The following is a 22,545-nucleotide window of genomic DNA, read 5'->3' as shown; positions in this document are numbered from 1 at the left end:
TGTGTGGCTGGTGCAGTTGGTAAAGTATACAACTCTTGATCTAGGGGTTGTGAGTTCAAGCCCTCTGTTGAGGTGTAGAGCCTACAAAAAAAAAAAAAGCCAGTCTCATAGAGTTTTTATGAGGAATGACCAAAATCCATAAAAACTACCTAATGAATGACTTGTGTAGCTGTGATCATTATACTTTAATTGGGTTAGTGAGTATATAATTACTGACACAATTACAATTCTGTTATTATATGCAATTTGTTTATAACATCCTGCTGCTATGCACCCCTGCCTCATGCCGGCATCTCATTTTCTCTCCCTCATTGTGCCCTTATTGCTGCCCTACTCGCTGTGCTTCTCCTGATCTGCTGATTCATTTTTATTCCCCTTTCCCACTAGCTCAACAGCATCATCCTATTATTTTCTAGATTCCTCTGAGCCCTTGCTTGCGCTCTTCCCTTGATCAGAACACCAAGCCAGAAAGCAAAAAACTTCACCCCCAACATGTCCACAGGTCCTAGGGGTAAATGAGCCCTAAATTCCATTTTTAAAGGAGGTTAAAAAAAAAGCAAACTGCTTTCCTCCAACTTCTCATGGCCCTCTTACGAGAGGAAGGCCGAATAAAGCCAAGATGATAAAAGGAATTATTTTAAAAAACAAAATACTAACTTCATTGCATCAAAGAATACCATGGAATGGGAGGAATATTTGCAAATCATATATCTGATAAAGTGTTAGTATCCAAGACATATAAAGAACCCTTATAAGTCAACAACAACAACAAAACAAAAACAAATAACCCAACTGAAATATGGAAAAAAGTTGAGTGGACATTTCTCCAAAGATAGACAAATGGTGAAAAAGCACATGAAACGTCATTCAATATCACTAGTCAATAGGAAAATGCAAATCAAAACCATACTAAGATATCCCCTCACACCCATCAGAGTAACTACTATCAAACAAAATAAAATATGCATTGATGGGGATGAGGAAAAATTAGAACCCTTGTACACGGGCAGCCCCTGTGGCCTAGCGGTTTAGTGTCGCCTTCAGCCCGGGGTATGATCCTGGAGACCTGGGATCGAGTCCCACATCAGGTTCCCTGCATGGAGCCTGCTTCTCCCTCTGCCTGTCTCTGCCTCTCTCTCTCTCTCTCTCTCTCTCTCTCTCTCTCGGTGTGTGTCTGCCATGAATAAATAAATAAAATCTTAAAAAAAAAAAAAGGAACCCTCGTACTGTTAATAGGAGTGCAAAATGAGGCAGCCACTATGGAAAACATCATGGTGGCTCCTCAAAGAATGAAACTTAGAGTCATCATAAAATACAATAATTCCACTTCTGAACACATCCTGCAAAGAATTGAAAGCAGGGTCTCAAAGAGGTTTGTACCCTTGTGTTCTTAGCAGCATTGTTCAAAATAATCAAAAGCTAACAGCAATCTAAATGTCCACTAATGGGTGAATAGATGAACAAAATTTGGCATACACATACCCTGGAATATTATTCCACCTTGAAAAAGAACGAAATAATGTTGTATGCGACCACATGGATGAGGCTCGAGGACATTATGCTTCATAAAGTAAGCCAGCCAGAAACAGACAAATACTTTATGAAGCTGTTCATAAGCCGTACTAAGAGTAGCCAAATTCTTAAGGATAGAAGGTGGTAGTTCCAGGTGCTTAGGGGAGGGAGACAGGAATTGTTGTCTAATGGGTACAGAGTTTTGCAAGACAAAGAAAAGTTGTGGAGATTGATTGCGCAATGTGAATGTGTTTAATGCTGCTGAACCATAACTTTGAAATGGCTGAGACGGTAATTGTATGTCATGTGTATCTTATCACGATTTTTTAAATGCTGTCTATCTTCCACTCACCCCACTCCAGCTCATCCCTCTTAGCTTTCTCATAAAGGTCTCTTCTGTTGATTGCAGCAAAAATCCACACTGCCATGGCCCATGCCTTCTCCTCACCATTGAAGTCGATCATCAGAGTAGCCAGATCCATGTGGTCAGCTTTCTCTGTCTGACTCCGAGGGAGAGGGCTGAACCCTTTCTGAGAAGGATAGTCTTGTAAGTGCATCTTGAATTTCTTAAAGTCTGCATCTTCCAGGTCCTCCAGGTAACGAGCCAGCTTGCAGCGGACGCTTGCCATGCTCCTCTGCAGCTCGGCTCAGGGCCCTTGAGCATAGGTCCACTCCAGGAAGCTGGATGATGAAAACAGCACATGGGTAAGCAGAATCTTCCTAAAAGTCTGCCCTTTGAAAGAGAATGAACCCACGAAAAACCCAGAACATAAGGAGAAAAAATAGAGAATCGAACCATAATGAGGTTTTGAAAAATGACCCAAATACTCACCAGAATGTTTTCCTGTTGGTTCGACTCAGGAGTCTGTCCTGAGCCATGGAAGAACAGTGTCCCTCTGGAGAGAAACAGAGGTTAAACCCGCACAGGGAACCATGTCGATAATACTGTGAGCCCAACCTGCAGCCTTAAGCCACCACAGTGCACCACAGGGAGAACTTTGTTCTCACTGGTTACTGAGGAATGGCCTGGGGCAAAGTCTTCCTCAGCGTCTGTTTCTTCATCTATAAAATGACAGAATGGAAAATATGGCTTTTAAGTTCCTTCCATTGGAAAGGCTCTGGTTCCCTATTTCTGTTTTGACCCCGGAAATGAGTAAGTACGGTAGTAACAGCAGCACACGGCTGGACGGAGGAAGAAGACAGGCGTGCCTGGACAGGGGAGGTCTCCAATTGTGCATCCATCCATCTATTGATTGATAGCGATGAGTGGGTGACGCTCGAGGTGCGTAGGGGGAGGTGATGACCACATACATCTCCCTGAGGTGTCCTTGCAACATTCACAATTGTGATCATCATTAGAGCCCACGGGGACTGAGAGCCTCTCGCAGCCTAGGCGCCGCACTCCTGTGCTGTGCATCTAACTCTCCCGAAACCCTAGGAGGTGCACATATGCCTAGACCCGTTTTACAGAAGAGGAACTGAATCTTAGCAGAAACTAAGTGACTTGCCCAGGGTTTCGCAGGAAAAAAGAAAAGGGTTCAAAGCCAGGATTTAGGTCAGGGGCACTGATTTCTGAATTCATGTCCCTAAATACTACTTTTCATAGCAAGGAAACGCATGTGATTCTTTCTTCCATCACTTAACGAGGTATCTCAGAAAAACACAGAAAAGAACAAAGACAATAAAACAGGTGGTTAAAAGGCAAAAAAACAAAAACAAACCACTTTCCCAGCATTTTCCACGCACAGCCCACCATTTTTTAGAGCTCAGGGTCTCAGCTTTTCTACAGGGATGCAGAGTTCCACATAGAGCAAAGGTCAGCTGCTGTGTCCTTGCTCTTCTGCATCTCCAAGATTTGGGCTGATGAGCATGTTGGCTTTGTTTAGGATCCATCCCGCCACATGACTGAGTTTGGGAAAGCACAACATCAACCCAAGGCCATGAATGAGGGACGCTAACAGGAGGGAGAGGAAGGCTGGGACTGCAGGAGAGAGTGTGTGTGCACAATGCCTGAAGCATGCTTGCCTCCCCTGTGCCTTCATCTTCCCCTGCACTCCTGGCTCCATGCACCCACCAAATCTGTTCCTCGTGCGTTTGGCGGTGGGCTGGGGCATGTCCAGGTAGACCCACCTGTTTTGTGGACCATCCCAGGACCCCCGTCAGCCTTGCCATCCACACCAGGACTCTACGGCTCCTCTGTGCCCCCCAGCCTCTAAGCCCCGTGCGCTCTACCCTGACCTTTGCCTTCTGTGTCCTGCGGTGTCCAGGACGTCCACATCCCCACCACATCCCCTCCATCCACTTCCTGGGGGGATGCTGGGCAAATCCGCCCCAGGGGTGGGTGTGAGCTGTGGTGGCTGTCCCTACCCCCCCCCCCACTCCCCAGTCCCTACGCACACACTTGCACACAAGCCTAGGACCCAGTAATGAAAACCAAAAAAGGGTTTTCCAGAATCGTGGAAGGGCAGGGTTGGAAGCTGGGCAGAGAATCCCTAGTGTGCTAACCAGGACACCCCCGGCTCTCCATGGCCCCTCCTCATTCTCCCCACACTCTTGCAGCCATGCGGCTCCACAGAGTTGGACTCACCCGGACACCAGCCTCAGAAACAACCCAAGAGGAAACTTGATGAATTTATAGTGGTCACAGCCCAGCAGGAGCAGGAAGGATGTGGCCTCAGCATGGAGTGAACAAGCTTGCATCACCAGGTTGGAGACTAACAGTTACTCATATTGTGGATTTTCCACACCAGTGAGCAGCGTGCTTATCTCCGGCCATAGCCAGAGACGTCTGCCGTGCTCTCGGGGGCCCCTGAGGCAGGGTGTCCCCCTGGGCCTCCCAGCAGCCATGAGAGGGCTGTGAAGGTAGTGAGCACAGTGGGGCAGGGGACCCCCGGGGCTGGCAAGTAGAGCATCAGGAGCATGCCTGGCCCTCCAGCCATCAGGCACAGTCTGCTGGCCGGCAAAGGCTCTGTGCACCACCTGTCAACGTCCTCAACTGCTTTTCTGGATTGAGGATACGCCTGTGAGAACCTCACCTCTGCCGAGGCCATGCTCATCACCTCCCAACGTCTCCTCCCACCCCTTTATTATTGTTGCTGTTTTAATGCTCTTCTGTGTGTATGGTGAGAACCCTTAATACAAGACCTGCCCTTTGGCAAGTATTCCAAGCACAGCAGAGAATGACCAGCTGTGGGCACAGCGCCATATGCCCATCTCCAGGACTTAGTCCTCTGGCGTCACATAGCCTGCGTGCCCCCAACCGGTACCTCCCACTGCCCCCTCCCTGCCCCGGGCCCCTGACTCTGCACTCTCTGTCTCTGTGACTCTGACGAACTTGGAGTCTACGTACAGTGATATTACACACTTCACGTCCTCCAGCTCCACCCACGTTGTTGCAAATGGCAGCATGTCCTTTTTCCCCATGGCTGAATAATCCCCATGGCATGTGGTGTAGACGTGTACCTACCGTCTTCACCCTTTCTTCCACTTGTGGACACTTAACCTCTCTCCCTATCTGACCTTTTTGAATAACACCACAGCGGACATGGAAGTGTGGACATCTCTCCGAGATCCTAAGTTCAATTCCTTGGGGCAGACACAAACCCTGCTCCTAGACTCATGGACTCACTTAGTCTGTGAGCACTTACAGAGTGCCCAGTGGGTGCCAGGCAAGAATGCCAGCCTAGAGGGACACCTTGCTTTGCCCCAGAGGAGCCAGAGGACCAAGCAGCACCCGGAACGTGTTTCCAGGCACGTGTGGCGGCTGCAGGACCACAGTGTGATGATGGCCCGCGTACATAGAGCAAGCGTGGTGAGGGAGAGGAGGTCAGCTCTTCGGGCCAGCATGGGGCCTAGAGCAAGAGGGATGAGAGTCCACGTCCAGGGGGCAGCACTGGAAGCGAGTCCGTTTCTCTGTGCAGATAGCATCCATTGCAGAAGGTTCTTGCAAGGACTGAACAAATGAACTGATGACAGGGACCTGAGTCAGAGACGCTGGTGTCAGTGGTTAGATCCCGACACCTGCACTGTTACTGGATGGTGTGCAGAGGCCGTGATGGAGGAGACAGAGGTACCTCCTGCAGCCGCAGCCACTGCAGGACAGCATATGTGAGTGCCCTGGTCCGCCACCGCGAGGAGTCTCAGGGCCCTCAGGGCCCTGCCACACACACAAACACCAGTCACGCCCAGAAGGAAACAGTGCACCAGCAGCCAGGGACTTTAACTTTTCTCTTAAGGATGACAGTGCATTTCTTCTTTTTATTTAAATCTTTCTGGGGTATTTGAATTTTATTTTGTTGCAATAAATACATATTACTCATATGAGTTAGAAACAAATTAAACAGGCCACCTGGGGGACTCAGTGGTTGATCATCTGCCTTCGGCCCAGAGTGTGATCCCAGGATCGAGCCCTGCATCCGGTTCCCTGCAGGGACCCTGCTTCTCCCTTTGCCTGTGTCTCTGCCTCTCCCTGTGTCTCCATGAATAAATAAATAAAATGTGTTGTTTTTTTAAGTCTATCCTTCAAATCTATTAGCTGAGTATTTTTTCCTTGTTTTTCTTTGTGTTAATTTAGTGAGTGGATTGGCTGAATTTCTACACAGGATAACTTCCTGCCCTCTTCCTGTATAGACGGAGGACTTCTCAGCAGGACCTAGGGCATCAAACCACCAGGACCTCTGACATTCAAGGCACTTCCAATACCCCCGACTTCTTGTCCCTCTTGGTAGCCATGCTGTGTCCTCACCCACCAGAATGGGCCTCACTGACCTGGGCACCCGCCTACCTGGGCCCCACCAACCTGGGCACCCACTGGCCTGGGCACCTGCCTACCTGGGCACCCACCGACCTGGGCACCCACCGACCTGGTTTCTGCAGCTAAAGCTGTGCTTCTCCAGAGTGTCACAGAAACAGTATTCTCCGGCAGCAGGCTTGTCAGGCACTCCCACCTGCTGGAGCCTCACCGCAGCATCTCCACCCCTCCCCGCAGGGATGTACTGACCACTGTGCACAGAGCATGGTGACTTTGTCCGTTTTCCACACTAACCATGCGTGGGTTGTGTCTAGGTTCTGGCAACTGTTAACAAAGCCATAGTAAACACTCACATCAGCTTCTTATGCAGGCTTCTGTCTCCTGGGAGAAAATACCTGGGCACGGAGTGGCTGGGCTGTGTCAGGAGAAACTACCACCACACTGTCTTCCCAACCGGTCCTGCCAGCGGCTGCACGTGATGGCTCCAGGCCCTTTGCCTCCTTCCTGGCACTTGGGAGAATCGGTGCTGGACGTGTTAAGCCACTGTAACTGGTTTGTAGGGAAATTAAGGAAATAATTTGAAAATCCATGAAGTTGAACTAGATGCAATGACTTAGAGACATTAATCCTTGGGATACTGGAGAGGAGCAGGTGATTTCCAGCCTTCAGGGCATCTACACCTGTTTCCTCCTTGCAGTCAGCTGCTCGTGCTCCCGGCTGTGGGCTACCCGATGGAATGCAAGACACATTGTTCAAAGTTCAGTCCAGAACTTTGGAAAGATACTCTAATCACACGTGAAAACTAGACAAGAACACAATCACGATGCTTTGCATGTTCTCCTGAGTCCTGACACAAGTTCTCTTTCCGGTTTGGGAATATGAGAGTCGACAAAAATAATAAGCAAGGATGGTCTCAGGAGTAAAACCTTACGATGTCTTCTTCCTTTGAGTTCAAGCTTCATCCAAAAGCAGCATGGAGAACCACGGTTTTACGCTGTGCACCAAAGAAAAGCCCACTAAACACTCAAAGCTCACGCCAGAAGGCAAACCCAAAGTTGTCACAAATTCCTTCTCATTGAACAAACTACAGGAAACCAAAACAGAACCAAAGGAAACCCAGTCTGGGACTCCAATGACTGATGGAAGCTACAGGGACCACAACCAGCCGAAGGTGACAGGGAAACACAGAAGGCCAGAGCAGACAGCCGCGCTCCCAAACTGCTGCTGTGCGAGGAGGGCAAGCCCTGGTTCTGCAGGTGGGAGCAGAGCCAGGAAATGCCAGATGGATTTTTCTGACCCAAAAATCCAGACACCAGACATGAGGACAAAGACCCAAAACAATGAAAGTCAGATTATATTGGAAATCCCAAGCCAAGCAGTAACGACAAAGCAGGACACCCCAAATCCTGCTCCGCTCCGGGTGTGTATACCTCCAAGTCCTCACCCAGCTCCTGCCTCCTTCTACCCGCAGGGCACAACATGATGCATTAATCATCACCTCTGGGTAGCAGTTTCGCTACTCCTCCCCACCCCACCCCACCCCACCCCCAGCAGTGAGAAGCCACATTGCTTTCCTGGAAGAGAGATTCTTAGTCTACAGGGATGCCTGCCACTTGGCATCTGTCAGCCTTCCACGATCCCTCCAGAAGCCACTACCACCTGTGTCTAATGAAATTCTAATTTATTTTCCCCCCACTTTTCTAAGGATTTTTTTTTATTTTAAACTTTTATGTAAATTCCAGTTAGTTAACATATAGTGAGATACTAGCTTCAGGTACAATGCAGTCATTCAACAATTACTGAGTGTTCATCACAACAGGTACACAACTAGTTCACCCATCGCCCCACTCACCTCCCCTCTGGTAACGTTCAATTTCTTCTCTAGAGTTAAGAGTCTGTTTCTTGTTTTCTTTCCCTCCCTCTTATTTTTTTTAATTTTCCTTGTTTGTTTTGTTTCTTAAATTCCACATATGAGTGAAATCATTTGGTGTTTCTCTTTCTCTGATTGACTTCTTCACTTAGCATAATACACTCCAGCTCCATCCATATTACTGTAATTGGCAAGATTTCATCCTGTCTGATGACTGAGCAATATCCCATTGTGTATATAGACATCTTCTTTATCCATTCATCTGCTGAAGGATATAGAGGCTCCTCCCACAGTTTGGCTATTGTGGACATTGCTGCTAGAAACACTGGGGTGCAGGTGTCTCTTTGGATCACTGCATTTGTATTTTTGAGATAAATACCCAGTAGTGCAATTGTTGAATCATAGGTTAGCTCTACTTTTAACTTTTTTTTAATTTTTATTTATTTATGATAGTCATACAGAGAGAGAGAGAGAGAGAGAGAGAGAGAGAGAGCAGAGACACAGGCAGAGGGAGAAGCAGGCTCCATGCACCGGGAACCCGACATGGGACTCGATCCCGGGTCTCCAGGATCGCGCCCTGGGCCAAAGGCAGGTGCTAAACCGCAGCGCCACCCAGGGATCCCTACTTTTGACTTTTTGAGGAAACTCCACACTGTTCTCCAGAGTGGCTGTACCACCTTGTTAATTTTAGCCATTCTGATAAGTATGAGGCAGTATCTCATTGTGATTGTGATTTGTATTTCCCTCATGCTGAGTGATGTTGAGCATCTTTTCATTTGTCTGTTGGCCATCTGGTTGTCTTTTTTGGAGTAGTGTCTATTCATGATTTTTCCCCATGCTTTAACTGGATTATTTGCTTTTTGAGTGTTGACTTTGATAAGTTCTTTATAGATCTTGAATACTAGCCCTTTATCTGATATGTAATTTGCAAATATCTTCTCCTGTTTGTAGCTTGTTTTTTAGTTTTGTTGACTGTTTACTGTGCAAAAGCTTTTTATCCTTGATGAAGTCCCAGTAATTCATTTTTGCTTTTGTCTCCCTTGTCTTTGTAGACATGTCTTATAAGAAGTTTCTCCCTGTATTCTCCTCTAAGATTGTCATAGAGTCCTGTCTCACATTTAGGTCTTTCATCCATTTTGAGTTTAATCTTTGCGTATGGTGTAAGAAAATGGACCATTCTCATTCTTCTGCACATGTCTGTCCAATTTTCCCAGCAACATTTATTGAAGAGTCTTCATTCCAGTGGATATTCTTTCCTTCTTTGTCGAAGATGAGTTGACCATAGAGTTGATGGCCCATTTCTGGGTTCTCTACTCTGTTCCCTCGATCTAGGTGTCTGTTTTTGCCAGTACCATACTGTCTGCATGATCACAGCTTTGTAATACAGCTTGAAGTCAGGCATTGTGATGCCACCATATTTGCTTTTCTTTCTCAAGATTGCTTTGTTATTTGGGGTCTTTTCTGGGTCCATACAAATTTTAGGATTGTTTGTTCTAGCTCTGAAAAAATGGTGATATTTTGATAGGAATTGCATTGAACGTGTACATTGCCCTGGGTAGCACAGACATTTTCACAATATTGATTCTTCCAATCCATGAGCATGGAATGTTTTTCCATTCCTTTGTTTCATCTTCAATTTCTTTCAGAAGTGTTTCATAGTTTTCAGAGTACAGATCTCTTCTTTAGTTAGGCTTATTCCTAGGTATGTTATTGTTTTCAGTGCAGTTGCAAAGGGAATCAATTCCTTGATTTCTCTTTCTGCTTCTTCATTGTTGGTGTTAGAAATGCAACAGATTTCTGTTCTTTGATTTTATATCTTGTGATTTTATGGAATTCCTGTATGAGTTCTAGCAGTTCTCTGCTGGAGTCTTCCAGGTTTTCTAGAGTACCATGTCATCTGTGAAGAAAGAAAGTTTGACTTCTTCTTTGCCAATTTGAATGCCTTTTATTTCTATTTGTTGCCTGATTGCTGAGGCTAGGACTTCTAGTACTATGTTGAACAACATTGATGAGACTGGGCATCTCTGCTGTGTTCCTGACTTTAGGGGAAAAGCTCTCAGTTTTTCCTCCATTGAAGATGATGTCAGCTGTGGGTTTTTCATATGTGGCTTTAACTACGTTTAGGTACATTCCCTCTAAAACTACTTTGTTAAGGGTTTTTATCATCAATAAATGTTATGGTTCATATCCTTTCTCTTATTGCTGTGCTCTATCACGTTGATTGATTTGTGAATATCGAATCACCCTTGCAGCCCAGTAATAAATCCCATGTGATCGTGGTGAATAATTCTTGTACTGTTAGATTCAGTTTGCTAGCATTTTGTCAGAAATTTTGCACTCATGTTCACCAGGAATATTGGCTTATAGTTCTGTTTTTCAGTGGGGTCTTTATCTGGTTTTGGTACCAGGGTAATGATGGCCTCATAGAATGTATTTGGAAGTTTCCTTTCTTTTTCTATTTTTTCGAATAGTTTGAGAAGAGGTACTAACTCTTCTTTAAATGTTTGGTAGAATTCCCCTGTGAATCCATCTGGCCCCAGACTTTTGTTTCTTGGAGTTTATTATTATTATTATTATATTATTATTATTATTATTACTGATTCCATTTCTTTGTTGGTTTATTGGTCTATTCAAATTTTTCTATTTTTTTTCTTGTTTTAATATCAATAGTTTGTATGTTTCTAGAAATTGGTTCATTTCTTCCAAATTGTTCCATTTGTTAACATATCATTTTCTTAATATTTCCTCATGATTGTCTATATTTCTGTGGTTTTTTTTCAAATTTAAGTTAATTAAAATGAATGGTTCAGTTTGAGCTATACTAGTGGCATTTTCAAGGTTCCACAGCCACATGTTGAGAGAGCACCACATAGGACATGTGTATCAATTGTAGAATTTTATTTGTTAGCTCTGGTCTAACTCTTCTCATTATCTGGAATGGCTGCCTGAAGCTTAACTTCTATTGCTTGGGAACCTAAAAAATTTCCTGCAGAGCTATTATTCTATTAGAAATTTGGCAATTTGTTGAAGGTATATATGATACTACTTATTTTTTAAAAAATATATATGCACTTACTAATACATATGTTGACAAACCTGGAAAAACTATATTTGAAACTACAAATATGAGGTTAAAGCATGCAGAGGACATTTATTTTGTATAGTAATAGAGAATGCTGTTATCTTGTACATTTCTTTATTAATTGACTTTTTTCCCAATAAGTATATGTAACTTTGTAATTGAAAAAAAGAGAGAGAGAGAATGTTACCTAAACCATGTAGCAAGTTAGTAGAATTTTGGTCACCTCAAAATAGGATGTACAGACAGCTGGGTTTCTCTATTCTTCCAGCCTTCATCAGTATAACAATCCTCTAAATAATAATGGTCCTTTTCCTTTACCCAGAAGGTGCTAGTAATTTCTCTCCCACCTTCCAATTCATGTCAAAGCATGAAATGCAAAAGGCCAAGTACATACTCTACCCTAGAATGAGGGGAGAATTCCACAGGAGTGGAGCAGATACCTTAGTAGTCAGACCAGCATCTCTTGGCTGTCTTCTTCCTTGGTAATAGGACTCTAATTATGTACAAGTATCCATCTTCTCCCTACAAGACTCAGGAAAAGTTAACTCTTTCCTCCAATTTCAGGGGTGTATTCTAATTTATACAAGCCAATCATTGGATCCTGTTCTCCTAATATTGATTTATTTAAGGAGTGAGTTAGTGAGTAAGCCCTGTGGAGACCAAGACTCCACAGGCAGGGAAAAAAAAAAAGATCTATGCTCCTAAGAAAGAATTTTGATGGGAAAAAACTGACAGCTTTTCCCCTAAGGTCAGGAACATGACAGGGATGTTCACTCTCACCATTGTTGTTCAACATAGTACTAGAAGTCCTAGCCTCAGCAATCAGACAACAAAAAGAAATAAAAGGCATTCAAATTGGCAAAGAAGAAGTCAAACTCTCCCTCTTTGCAGATGACATGATACTGTACGTAGAAAACCCAAAAGCCTCCACCCCAAGATTGTGAGAACACATACAGCAATTTGGCAGTGTGGCAGGATACAAAATCAATGCCTAGAAATCAGTGGCATTTCTATACACTAACAGTGAAACAGAAGAAAGAGAAATTAAGGAATCAATCCCATTTACAATTGCACTGAAAACCATAAGATACCTAGAAATAAACCTAACCAGAGAGGTAAAGGATCTGTACTCAGAAAACTACAGAACACTCATGAAAGAAATTGAGGAAGACACAAAGAGATAGAAAAATGTTCCATGCTCTTGGATTGGAAGAAGAAATATTGTGAAAATGTCTATGCTACCCAGAGCAAGTTATACATTCTATGCAATCTCTACTAAGACATCAACTTTTTTCACAGAGTTGGGACATGTCATCCTAAGATGTGTATGGAACCAGTAAAGATCTCAAATAGCCAAAGGATTGTTGAAGAAGGGAACCAAAACTGGTGGCACCAGAATTCCAGACTTCAAGCTGTATTACAAAGCTGTAATCATCAAGACAGCGTGGTACCACTGAATCCAGAAATGGGCCTGCAACTCTATGGTCAACTAATCTTCAACAAAGCAGGAAAGAAAATCCAATGGAAAAAAGACAATCTCTTCAATAAATGGTGTTGAAGCCACACCAGAAGAATGACCTCAGCTGCAGCCACTTCTTGCAAGACGTGTCTCCAAAGGCCAATGAAACAAAGGCAAAAATGAACTATTCGGATTTCATCAAGATAAAAAGCTTTTGCACAGCAAAGGAAAGAGTCGACAAAACCAACAGACACATAACAAAATGCTCCACATCACTTGCCATCAGGGAAATACAAATCAAAACCATGGTAAGTTACCACCTCACACCTGTCAGAATGTCTGAAATTAATAAGTCAGGAAAAAACAAATGTTGGCAAGGATGTTGGAGAAGGGGGAACCCTCTTACACTGTTGGTGGGAATGAAAACTGGAGCAGCCACTCTGGAGAACAGTGTGGATGTAACTCAAGAAGTTGAAAATAGAGCTATCCTATGACCCAGCAATCGTACTGCTGGGTACTTACCCCAAAGATACAGATGCAGTGAAACGCCGAGACACCTGCACCCCAATGTTCACAGCAGCAGTGAGTGTCCACAATAGGCGGGGCTGCAGCTTCTCTGGGTGCCAAATGCTGGCAACCTGTGGACGCTACTGGGCTGTGTGGCCTGCATTGGTTACAGAAAAGTGAGATTAAACTTTCTGACATCCAAATTCACAGAGCCATAAATAAATAAATAAATAAATAAATAAATAAATAAATAAATAAATAAAGCAAACAAACAAACAAACAAATTCACAGAGCCACAGGATCATCAGGGATGTGTGTGTGCTAGCTAGGCCAGGAAAAATCCTGTCTTTTTTTTAAAAAAAAATTTATTTTATTTTTAGGAAACCATCATGAAAACTGTGCAAACATAATTCAGGAGGAGGAAACAGAGTGAGGAAAGGCATCTGGCCAATGGAAGATAACGGAGAGCAACCCAATGCAATAGCGTAGAACAAAGCATGTGGAGAGAGGTGGCAGGCAAATGATGCCCCCTCCCCATATCCACACGCCAATCCTCAGGGACCAGGAGTGTCACAGGTAAGGGCCGTCAAGGCAGCAGATGGCATCACTTGTGCTTGTCAGCTGGCAGCCAGTTAGAGAGAGGACCCTGGACGGTTCAGGTGTGGAGGGAGGAGTTCAGATCCCATGTGAGGAGGACTCTGGAAGCTGAAACACACAGGGAAAGAACTCCCCGCTAGAGCCTCCATGAAGGGGCACAGCCATTAAAAAGCTTTAGCACAAAAATATGAAAGGCAACTTACAGAATGGGGAAGATATTTCCAAACCGTGCATCTAACAAGGGGTTAATATCTAAGCATATAAAGAGGTCGTAATTCAACCCCAAAAGTAAAGAAAATAAAAAGAATCTGATCAAACAGGGGGCACGGGACCTGAATGAACATTTTTCTCCAAGACACATGAAGAGATACTCCACATCCCTCATCATCAGAGGAACACAAATGAAAACCACAGGAAGATACCACCTCACACGGGTCAGAATCAACCACGCAAGATGCAAGTGCTGGTGAGGATGCAGAGAAAAAGGAGATCCAACGTGTACATCAATCTTGTCCCCGAAGACAAGAGCAGATGCAATAGGAAAGAGGGAAAATAAAAGCAAAGACTTAAAGAAAACTTTCCTAAAATAAAGGAACGTTTGAATCTACGAAATGAAATGGCTCGGTGTGTCTCAAGGACGCACAACTTTTGCATGTATCTTTCAAAGACTGAGAATAATCCTGTGGGCAAAAGTAAACAGATGGAGGCATCTGTAGAGCATTGCAACCAAGCTGCCCACGGACATGACTGACATGTTGGCATCATTTAATCAGAATCTTAAAGTTTGGCTTAAGAATTGTCAATACAGTACCTTCATTGAGCAAATAGTCAAGGAAAACATTTTTACATAGATAAAAACCTGAAAAACACCGTCGCAGCACCTGCTTTTTGGAAAAAAAAGAAAGCAAAAGAACAACCCTGCTACATTGCAAACTTCAGCCAATCCGTAACAGAAGGAGAAAACACTGCAAAACGATGTGCTAAGGACCTGAGCATGTTTTCCTATTTTTTTCTGTTTTTATTTTTATTTTTTAATTTTTTTCTGAGCCTGTTTTCCTATTTTGAAATTAACTTCTGTAATGATTCACACACATGCTTTTAAAGTGGAAGCCTCCTACAGCCGGCAAACTCGCTAAGCCATTCTCTCTCCTCCACATGTAGGTATGCACATCCCTGGGGAGGCTGCTCATGCTCAGCCTCCCTAAGGGAATGGACCAGCTGTGTGCCACGGCCTTGGCCCAATGACATCTTAGGAGACATGACCAAGTGGCCCTTTTTAGAAAGCTCTTAGCAAGTGCCACTTCAGAGAAGTTCCTGCACTCGGCATCGCTGGGCCTCACTGCGAGGGCCTCCTCACCTGGATGCTAACCTGTGACCTTTACAAGAAGCTACTTGATGACACTGGAGTTGGAAGAGCACTGGGAGTGTGCTCCCCGAGGAGCTGAGATGCTGCACAAGGGCTGGCCTGTGAGGACGCCAGGCTCCTAGCCCCATGCTGTTCGGCCTCCTGCACCACCCCCCAAGGAGGAAAGTGACTGAGACTGCTGGTGCATTTCACGGTGACTCCTTCTGGCCAGGGTCTCAGCCCCGTGGGCTCACCTGCCCTGGCCACCTGCCCTCACACAGCTGCATGTCTCCAGGTCAAGCTTGCACACTCACTTCTGCTGCATGGCTTTGTGTGATACTTGCTGGTAATCGAAGCCAGAAGCAGACATTCTTGCTTTACGCTGAGACTTGATGTTTCAGTACAAGGGGTTTGGAGACTATGATTTAAAAATAAATGGCCTACAGCACCACCTTAATTCCAAAACCAGACAAAAACCCACCAAAAAGGAGAATTACAGACCAATATCCCTGATGAACATGGATGCAAAAATTCTCAACAAGATACTAGCCAATAGGATCCAACAACACATTAAGAAAATTATTCACCATGACCAAGTAGGATTTCTCCCCGGGACACAAGGCTGGTTCAACACTCGTAAAACAATCAATGTGATTCATCATATCAGCAACAGAAAAAACAAGAACCATAGGATCCTCTCATTAGATGCAGAGAAAGCATTTGACAAAATACAGCATCCATTCCTGATCAAAACTCTTCAGAGTGTAGGGATAGAGGGAACTTTCCTCGACATCTTAAAAGCCATCTACAAAAAGCCCACAGCAAATATCATTCTCAATGGGGAAGCACTGGGAGCCTTTCCCCTAAGATCAGGAACAAGACAGGGATGTCCACTCTCACCACTGCTATTCAACATAGTATTGGAAGTCCTAGCCTCAGCAATCAGACAACAAAAAGACATTAAAGGCATTCAAATTGGCAAAGAAGAAGTCAAACTCTCCCTCTTCGCCGATGACATGATACTCTACATAGAAAACCCAAAAGCCTCCACCCCAAGATTGCTAGAACTCATACAGCAATTTGGTAGCGTGGCAGGATACAAAATCAATGCCCAGAAATCAATGGCATTCCTATACACTAACAATGAGACTGAAGAAAGAGAAATTAAGGAGTCAATCCCATTTACAATTGCACCCAAAAGCATAAGATACCTAGGAATAAACCTAACCAAAGAGGTAAAGGATCTATACCCTAAAAACTATAGAACACTTCTGAAAGAAATTGAGGAAGACACAAAGAGATGGAAAAATATCCCATGCTCATGGATTGGCAGAATTAATATTGTGAAAATGTCAATGTTACCCGGGGCAATGTACACGTTTAATGCAATCCCTATCAAAATACCATGGACTTTCTTCAGAGAGTTAGAACAAATTATTTTAAGATTTGTGTGGAATCAGAAAAGACCCCGAATAGCCAGGGGAATTTTAAAAAAGAAAACCATATCTGGGGGCATCACAATGCCAGATTTCAGGTTGTACTACAAAGCTGTGGTCATCAAGACAGTGTGGTACTGGCACAAAAACAGACACATAGATCAATGGAACAGAATAGAGAACCCAGAAGTGGACCCTGAACTTTATGGTCAACTAATATTCGATAAAGGAGGAAAGACTATCCACTGGAAGAAAGACAGTCTCTTCAATAAATGGTGCTGGGAAAATTGGACATCCACATGCAGAAGAATGAAGCTAGACCACTCTCTTGCACCAGACACAAAGATAAACTCAAAATGGATGAAAGATCTAAATGTGAGACAAGATCCATCAAAAGATCTAAATGTGAGACAAGATCCATCAAAATCCTAGAGGAGAAGACAGGCAACACCCTTTTTGAACTTGGCCACAGTAACTTCTTGCAAGATACATCCACGAAAGCAAAAGAAACAAAAGCAAAAATGAACTATTGGGACTTCATCAAGATAAGAAGCTTTTGCACAGCAAAGGATACAGTCAACAAAACTCAAAGACGACCTACAGAATGGGAGAGGATATTTGCAAATAACATATCAGATAAAGGGCTAGTATCCAGATCTATAAAGAACTTATTAAACTCAACAGCAAAGAAACAAACCAATCATGAAATGGGCAAAAGACATGAAGAGAAATCTCACAGAGGAAGACATAGACATGGCCAACACACACATGAGAAAATGCTCTGCATCACTTGCCATCAGGGAAATACAAATCAAAACCACAATGAGATCCCACCTCACACCAGTGAGAATGGGGAAATGGGGAAAATTAACAAGGCAGGAAACAACAAATGTTGGAGAGGATGCACTGTTGGTGGGAATGTGAACTGGTGCAGCCACTCTGGAAAACTGTGTGGAGGTTCCTCAAAGAGTTAAAAATAGACCTGCCCTACGACCCAGCTATTGCACTGTTAGGGATTTACCCCAAAGATTCAGATGCAGTGAAACGCCGGGACACCTGCACCCCGATGTTTCTAGCAGCCATGTCCACAATTACCAAACTGTGGAAGGAGCCTCGGTGTCCATCGAAAGATGAATGGATAAAGAAGATATGGTTCATGTATACAATGGAATATTCCTCAGCCATTAGAGACGACAAATACCCACCATTTGCTTCGATGTGGATGGAACTGGAGGGTATTATGCTGAGTGAAGTAAGTCAATCAGAGAAGGACAAACAGTGTATGTTCTCATTCACTTGGGGAATATGAATAATAGTGAAAGGGAATATAAGGGAAGGGAGAAGAAATGTGTGGGAAATATCAGAAAGGGAGACAGAACATAAAGACTCCTAACTCTGGGAAACGAACTAGGGGTGGTGGAAGGGGAGGAGGGCGGGGGGTGGGGGGTGAGCGGGTGACGGGCACTGAGGGGGGCACTTGAGGGGATGAGCACTGAGTGTTATTCTGTATGTTGGTAAATTGAACACCAATAAAAATTAATTTATTAAAAAAAATAAAAATAAAAAAATAAAAATAAAAATAAATGGCCTAATAAAGTATCATGAGTGTTACAAGGCGAGGAAGGTGTTCCATCTCTGGAATGGTAGCATAAGGGGCCCCACAGACCTATTCCCAAGCGAAACCACCACCAGGGGTGAAATGTGGAAAAATAACAACCATTTGAAAGTTTCTGGAGGGACGCCTGGCTGGCTCAGTCAGACCCGTGTGTGACTCCTGATCTTGGGGTCGGGGGCCCAAGCCCCCAGTGCAGAAATCAGTTTCTGGAAATTGTCCTAAAGTTAGACAGAAAATGAAGATGCGTTTACCCAAGAAAATCTACTAAGCCTTGCAGAAACGGTGAAGAGCTGTGGCCCCGAGCAGGAGTGGCTGCTTCCTTCCCCTCCTATCTGCCCTGCTCCCTTCCTGGCAGGATGGAAGTTCCAGTCTGGGTGAATGAGGCCAAGAAAATACAGCCTCGTCTGCCTGCATGTCTCCATAGTGGGATGCATTGTCTCGGCAAGCCGGTACTTCTCACCCCCTCAAGTCCAAGTGGCAAAGGACAAGGTCCTGCCTCTGCCTTGGCATGGCAAGCTGCGCCCGTGAGTCCCGCGCATCTGCGCCCAGCTCACCCAAGGCAGGACTTCCACGCTGGCGATTTCTACACGGATGTTCGCGGTATTCCTAACAGCCTAACGTGGAAGCAGCCCAACGTTCATCGATGGCTGCATGGCTGAACACGACAAGTGGAATATTATTCAGTAATGAAAACTAACCACTCAACGACAGGCATGATTCTTCAGCACAGAGGAAGAGAAGGAAGCTCCTCACAGCTGACCACAGTGATTCCAATTACACACACTGTCCCCAGGGGCCAAGTTGACAGAAACAGAAAGCGTGCTCGTGGTTTCCCAGGATGAAGGATTCGGGAGGAAACGGGGACTGATTGTGAGTGCGGACAGGACGTTCCCCACAAGAACATCTGTGGTGAAGACAGTGTTCCGAAATTAGTTGTGGTGATGTTTGCACAACTGCACAAATATATTAAAAACTTCTGAACTGTGTCCTACAACTAGCAACAACGACAATGAAGCCAGTGCGATTCAGACTTTTCATCATGTGCACCTGGGTGAAAACCCCATCCCATCCCACTCTCAGGGGCACCTTCTATGATTGATGTGGGCACTTCTTTCCCTTCATATCTTTGCTTTTAAATTTGCTTGTACTGTGATATCTTGATCCTTCAATTTCAGATATTGTCCACTTCTCTTTACGACAGATGTACATGTCAATTTTCCACACCTATTTTTCCCTTCCCTCCTGTCTGCTCTCCCAAAATATTCCACCGTAGAGTAAGGCAAGCCACTCAATGTCTACGAACCCATGGCTTTGCTCACACTCTTCACTGCAAAGCCAGGGACTGGGCCAAGCTCATGTGCTTATACTTCTTATTTTTCATGATTGATAAGCACCTTCATTTTTTCATGATTTTGTTTTGTTTTGTTTGAAGCATCTGGACATTCTATTATATGTGCTATCAAACCATGAATCCTATGAGTGCTTCTCTCTCTTTCTCTCTCTGTCTGATTTTCCTAAAAACTGTCATCCAGGTCCTCGTTTCTTCTCATATAGCTTGGACAGGTTTCTCTCTAGGCCTACGACTCTTCCTTGAGTGACCGGACGCAGTGCCCTCATTCTCAGGGTCCCATAGCTTTCTCTTTCTTGATTCACTTCCTTGCAGAAGCTCCTGGAGAAAATGATCATCAGGTAAATATCCTGAGTCCTTCATGCTGGACAGTGTTTATGTTGATACTTTATCCAGGTTGAAAAATTTAAGTTGATAATCCTTACAGCATCCAATGTTGCTTTTGAGAAACACAATGATGTCTGAATCCTTGTCAGTTTAAATGTGACTTCTTTCTCTTTGCTCATTTCCTCCTCTTCTCTGCATGCTTATGGGATCATTTCTTTGTTGGTCCTGAAATTTCAAAACAATGTGCATTGCATCTTTTATGCATTGATACTCAATGAGCCCTCTTAAAGTGAAAATGAATGCCACTCAGTAATGGAAACCCTCCTACGTAATTTCTTTGATGGTGCCGCCCTCCCCCATCTCCTCTGCTTTGTTTTCCTAAAAATCTCAATGACTGACTCTGTAGTTGGCAAATTGAACACCAATAAAAAATAAATTTATAAAAAAAAATGATTGACTCTGTAGGTCTTTCTGGGTTGATCCACGCAGGCTCTTTCATCTGTTCATCATTTATATCTACCTTCTAATAGATTCTATTTACTTTAGCTTTTATCCCTTCCATTTTCTTATTAATTCTATGAGCATTTCAACTTGTAAAAGTTTTATTTATCCAGTGATTCTAACTTCATAACATCCTGTTTCTGTTTAGCTATCTCTACACATGTATTGTTCACTGTTTTCCCTTAGTGTGATTTTGTCTCTCACTTTTTTCTTCTGTCATCTTGCAGGTTTTCTTCAAATGTCTCTAGATCCTTGATTGTCATTATATCCAACAGTGAGGCACTGAAATAATAGATTACAGCTCTGAGGGTCTGAGGGTATGGGTGAGCCTTATAAACTAGGGATGAGGAGCTTCTCTTGTGGAGCTGGGTATGGGACTATGCATTTTATTGAAAATACTCCAAATTTAAGGATAAGTTATTTCACGGGGCGCCTGGGGGACTCAGTCAGTCAAGCAGCTAACTCTTGGTCTCAGGGTCAAGAGTTCAAGCCCCACACTGGGGCTTAATTTAAATTTTTTTTAATAAGGGTAAGTTATTTCCTTTACTGGATGTATCCAGTTTCTCCAGAAAGCTATGGACAGATCTTCTTCAGGAGCTGCTGACCTTAGGCAGCTGATGTTCTGTGGAGAAATAGGGTTGACATCTAACCTCTTTTGTCCTGCTGTGCTCTTATCCCATCTCATTTTGTGCACACTAGGGGTAGTAGTTTCTTTCTTTTTCTTCTTATTATTTTTTTGACAGTGAAAGATTTTATTTTATTTTTTATACTATTATGCAAACATTCCTTTTTTTTGAAAACATAAAAGCAGACACATTGATGGCATTCTAATAAAGAAAACCTAAGTAATAACTAAGTTGTAAATTGATAATAATAACACAAAGGCTTAAATGATATGATGTGAAAAGATTTACAGGTAGATCCAGGGCTCTTAATTTTTGAAAATAATAACTCAAGTCATATCAACACATGTTAAAAAGAAGCTTCTAATTTTCCAAGTATTTTGATAAAAAAATTTTAAACAAATACTTCATAGAACTTTTGTGAAAATATACATATCATAAGAAACATGATGCTTAAAGTGATCTTTTGTAGGTCACGGAGATTTCTTAAAATCGGCTGTGATCGATATAATTCCAATGGTATTTCTTCTTAAAACTTAAAGTTAGAGCATATCCATGATATTCAATGTAAGCTACATAGTTTACACTCATGCTATTCTAATTAGAAAAGGTTCTAACTTTAGGATCGTTTAAAGAAAAAAGCATTAATAGGGGTGCCCGGCTGACTCAGTTGGAAGAGTGTGTGACTCTTGATCTCAGGGTATTAGGGTCAGAGATGACTTAAAAAAATAAGAAAGTTGTAAAAAAAAATTAATACAGACTATTAATACAGATTGATTTGAATTTCACTTTATAGGAAAGAGAAAATTACAATTAGAAACAAGAACACTTTCTAAAGTTTTATGTACACCCCTGTTCATAGTTGACCACTGGTATCCTGGGGAAGTGTGTGTACACAGTTGTGTGTACAGGTGCACACACTGACGTATGCAAACCAGTTCATAATACCCAGCTCGCATAGCTGCTGTCGGATATGGCCCACTGGGTCTGGGGAATCAGCCAAACGACATTTCCTTTATTTATTACTTTTATTTTGTTCCTCATGATTCAGTTTGTGAGTTTCATCTGGGGGCACTGATACTATTTTACAACAAAAATATTATCTTATGGTCACCTGTCTGGCTCCATTGGTGAAGCATCTGCCTTGGGCTCAGATAGTGATCTCAGGGTCCTGGGATCAGCCCTAAGTTGGGCTCCCTGCTCAGCGAGCAGTCTGCTTCTCCCTCTGCCTCACCTCTCCCTGCTTGTATTCTCTCACTCTCACTCTCTCTAATAAATAATAAATAATCTTTTAAAAATAAAAAAATAAAATGAAACTAGACATTTTTCATAGCCATAAAAAAGACAAAATTAGAATATACTATCAGCAACAGAGTGACTTTTTACTTTTTTTTCTTTTTAAGTAGACTTTACCCTCAATGTGGGGCTCGAACTCACAACCCTGAGATCCAGAGTTGACCACTCTACCAACTAAGCCAGCAGGTGCCCCAAGAGTCACTTTTTAAATACATAAAACGTTCTTTCAGTTCAACCCAATAAAGATTAACATTTCAATAGGAAATAAAGAATTTAA

The 22,545-nt window shown here is 43.3% G+C and overlaps 1 protein-coding gene across 1 annotated transcript in view; it reads right to left on the bottom strand.

The window, feature by feature from the left end:
• NLRP3 (NLR family pyrin domain containing 3) overlaps nucleotides 1–2,507 on the bottom strand; it is a 78,036-nt gene extending 75,529 nt beyond the window's left edge. Inside the window, exons 1-2 of the mRNA XM_055343376.1 lie at nucleotides 2,345–2,507; nucleotides 1,865–2,193 (exon numbers count right to left, since the gene is read on the bottom strand). Of these exons, the coding sequence (XP_055199351.1) occupies nucleotides 1,865–2,141 (277 nt within the window). The 5' untranslated portion in view covers nucleotides 2,142–2,193; nucleotides 2,345–2,507. The remainder of the gene's footprint in view (nucleotides 1–1,864; nucleotides 2,194–2,344) is intronic.
• Between the last annotated feature and the right edge of the window lie 20,038 nt (nucleotides 2,508–22,545).

The sequence above is a fragment of the Nyctereutes procyonoides genome, unplaced genomic scaffold (assembly GCF_905146905.1).
Source record: "Nyctereutes procyonoides isolate TBG_1078 unplaced genomic scaffold, NYPRO_anot_genome, whole genome shotgun sequence".
NCBI lineage: Eukaryota > Metazoa > Chordata > Mammalia > Carnivora > Canidae > Nyctereutes > Nyctereutes procyonoides.
The sequence above is the reverse complement of the archived record's forward strand: the minus strand, read 5'-3'. Positions and strand labels throughout refer to the sequence as shown.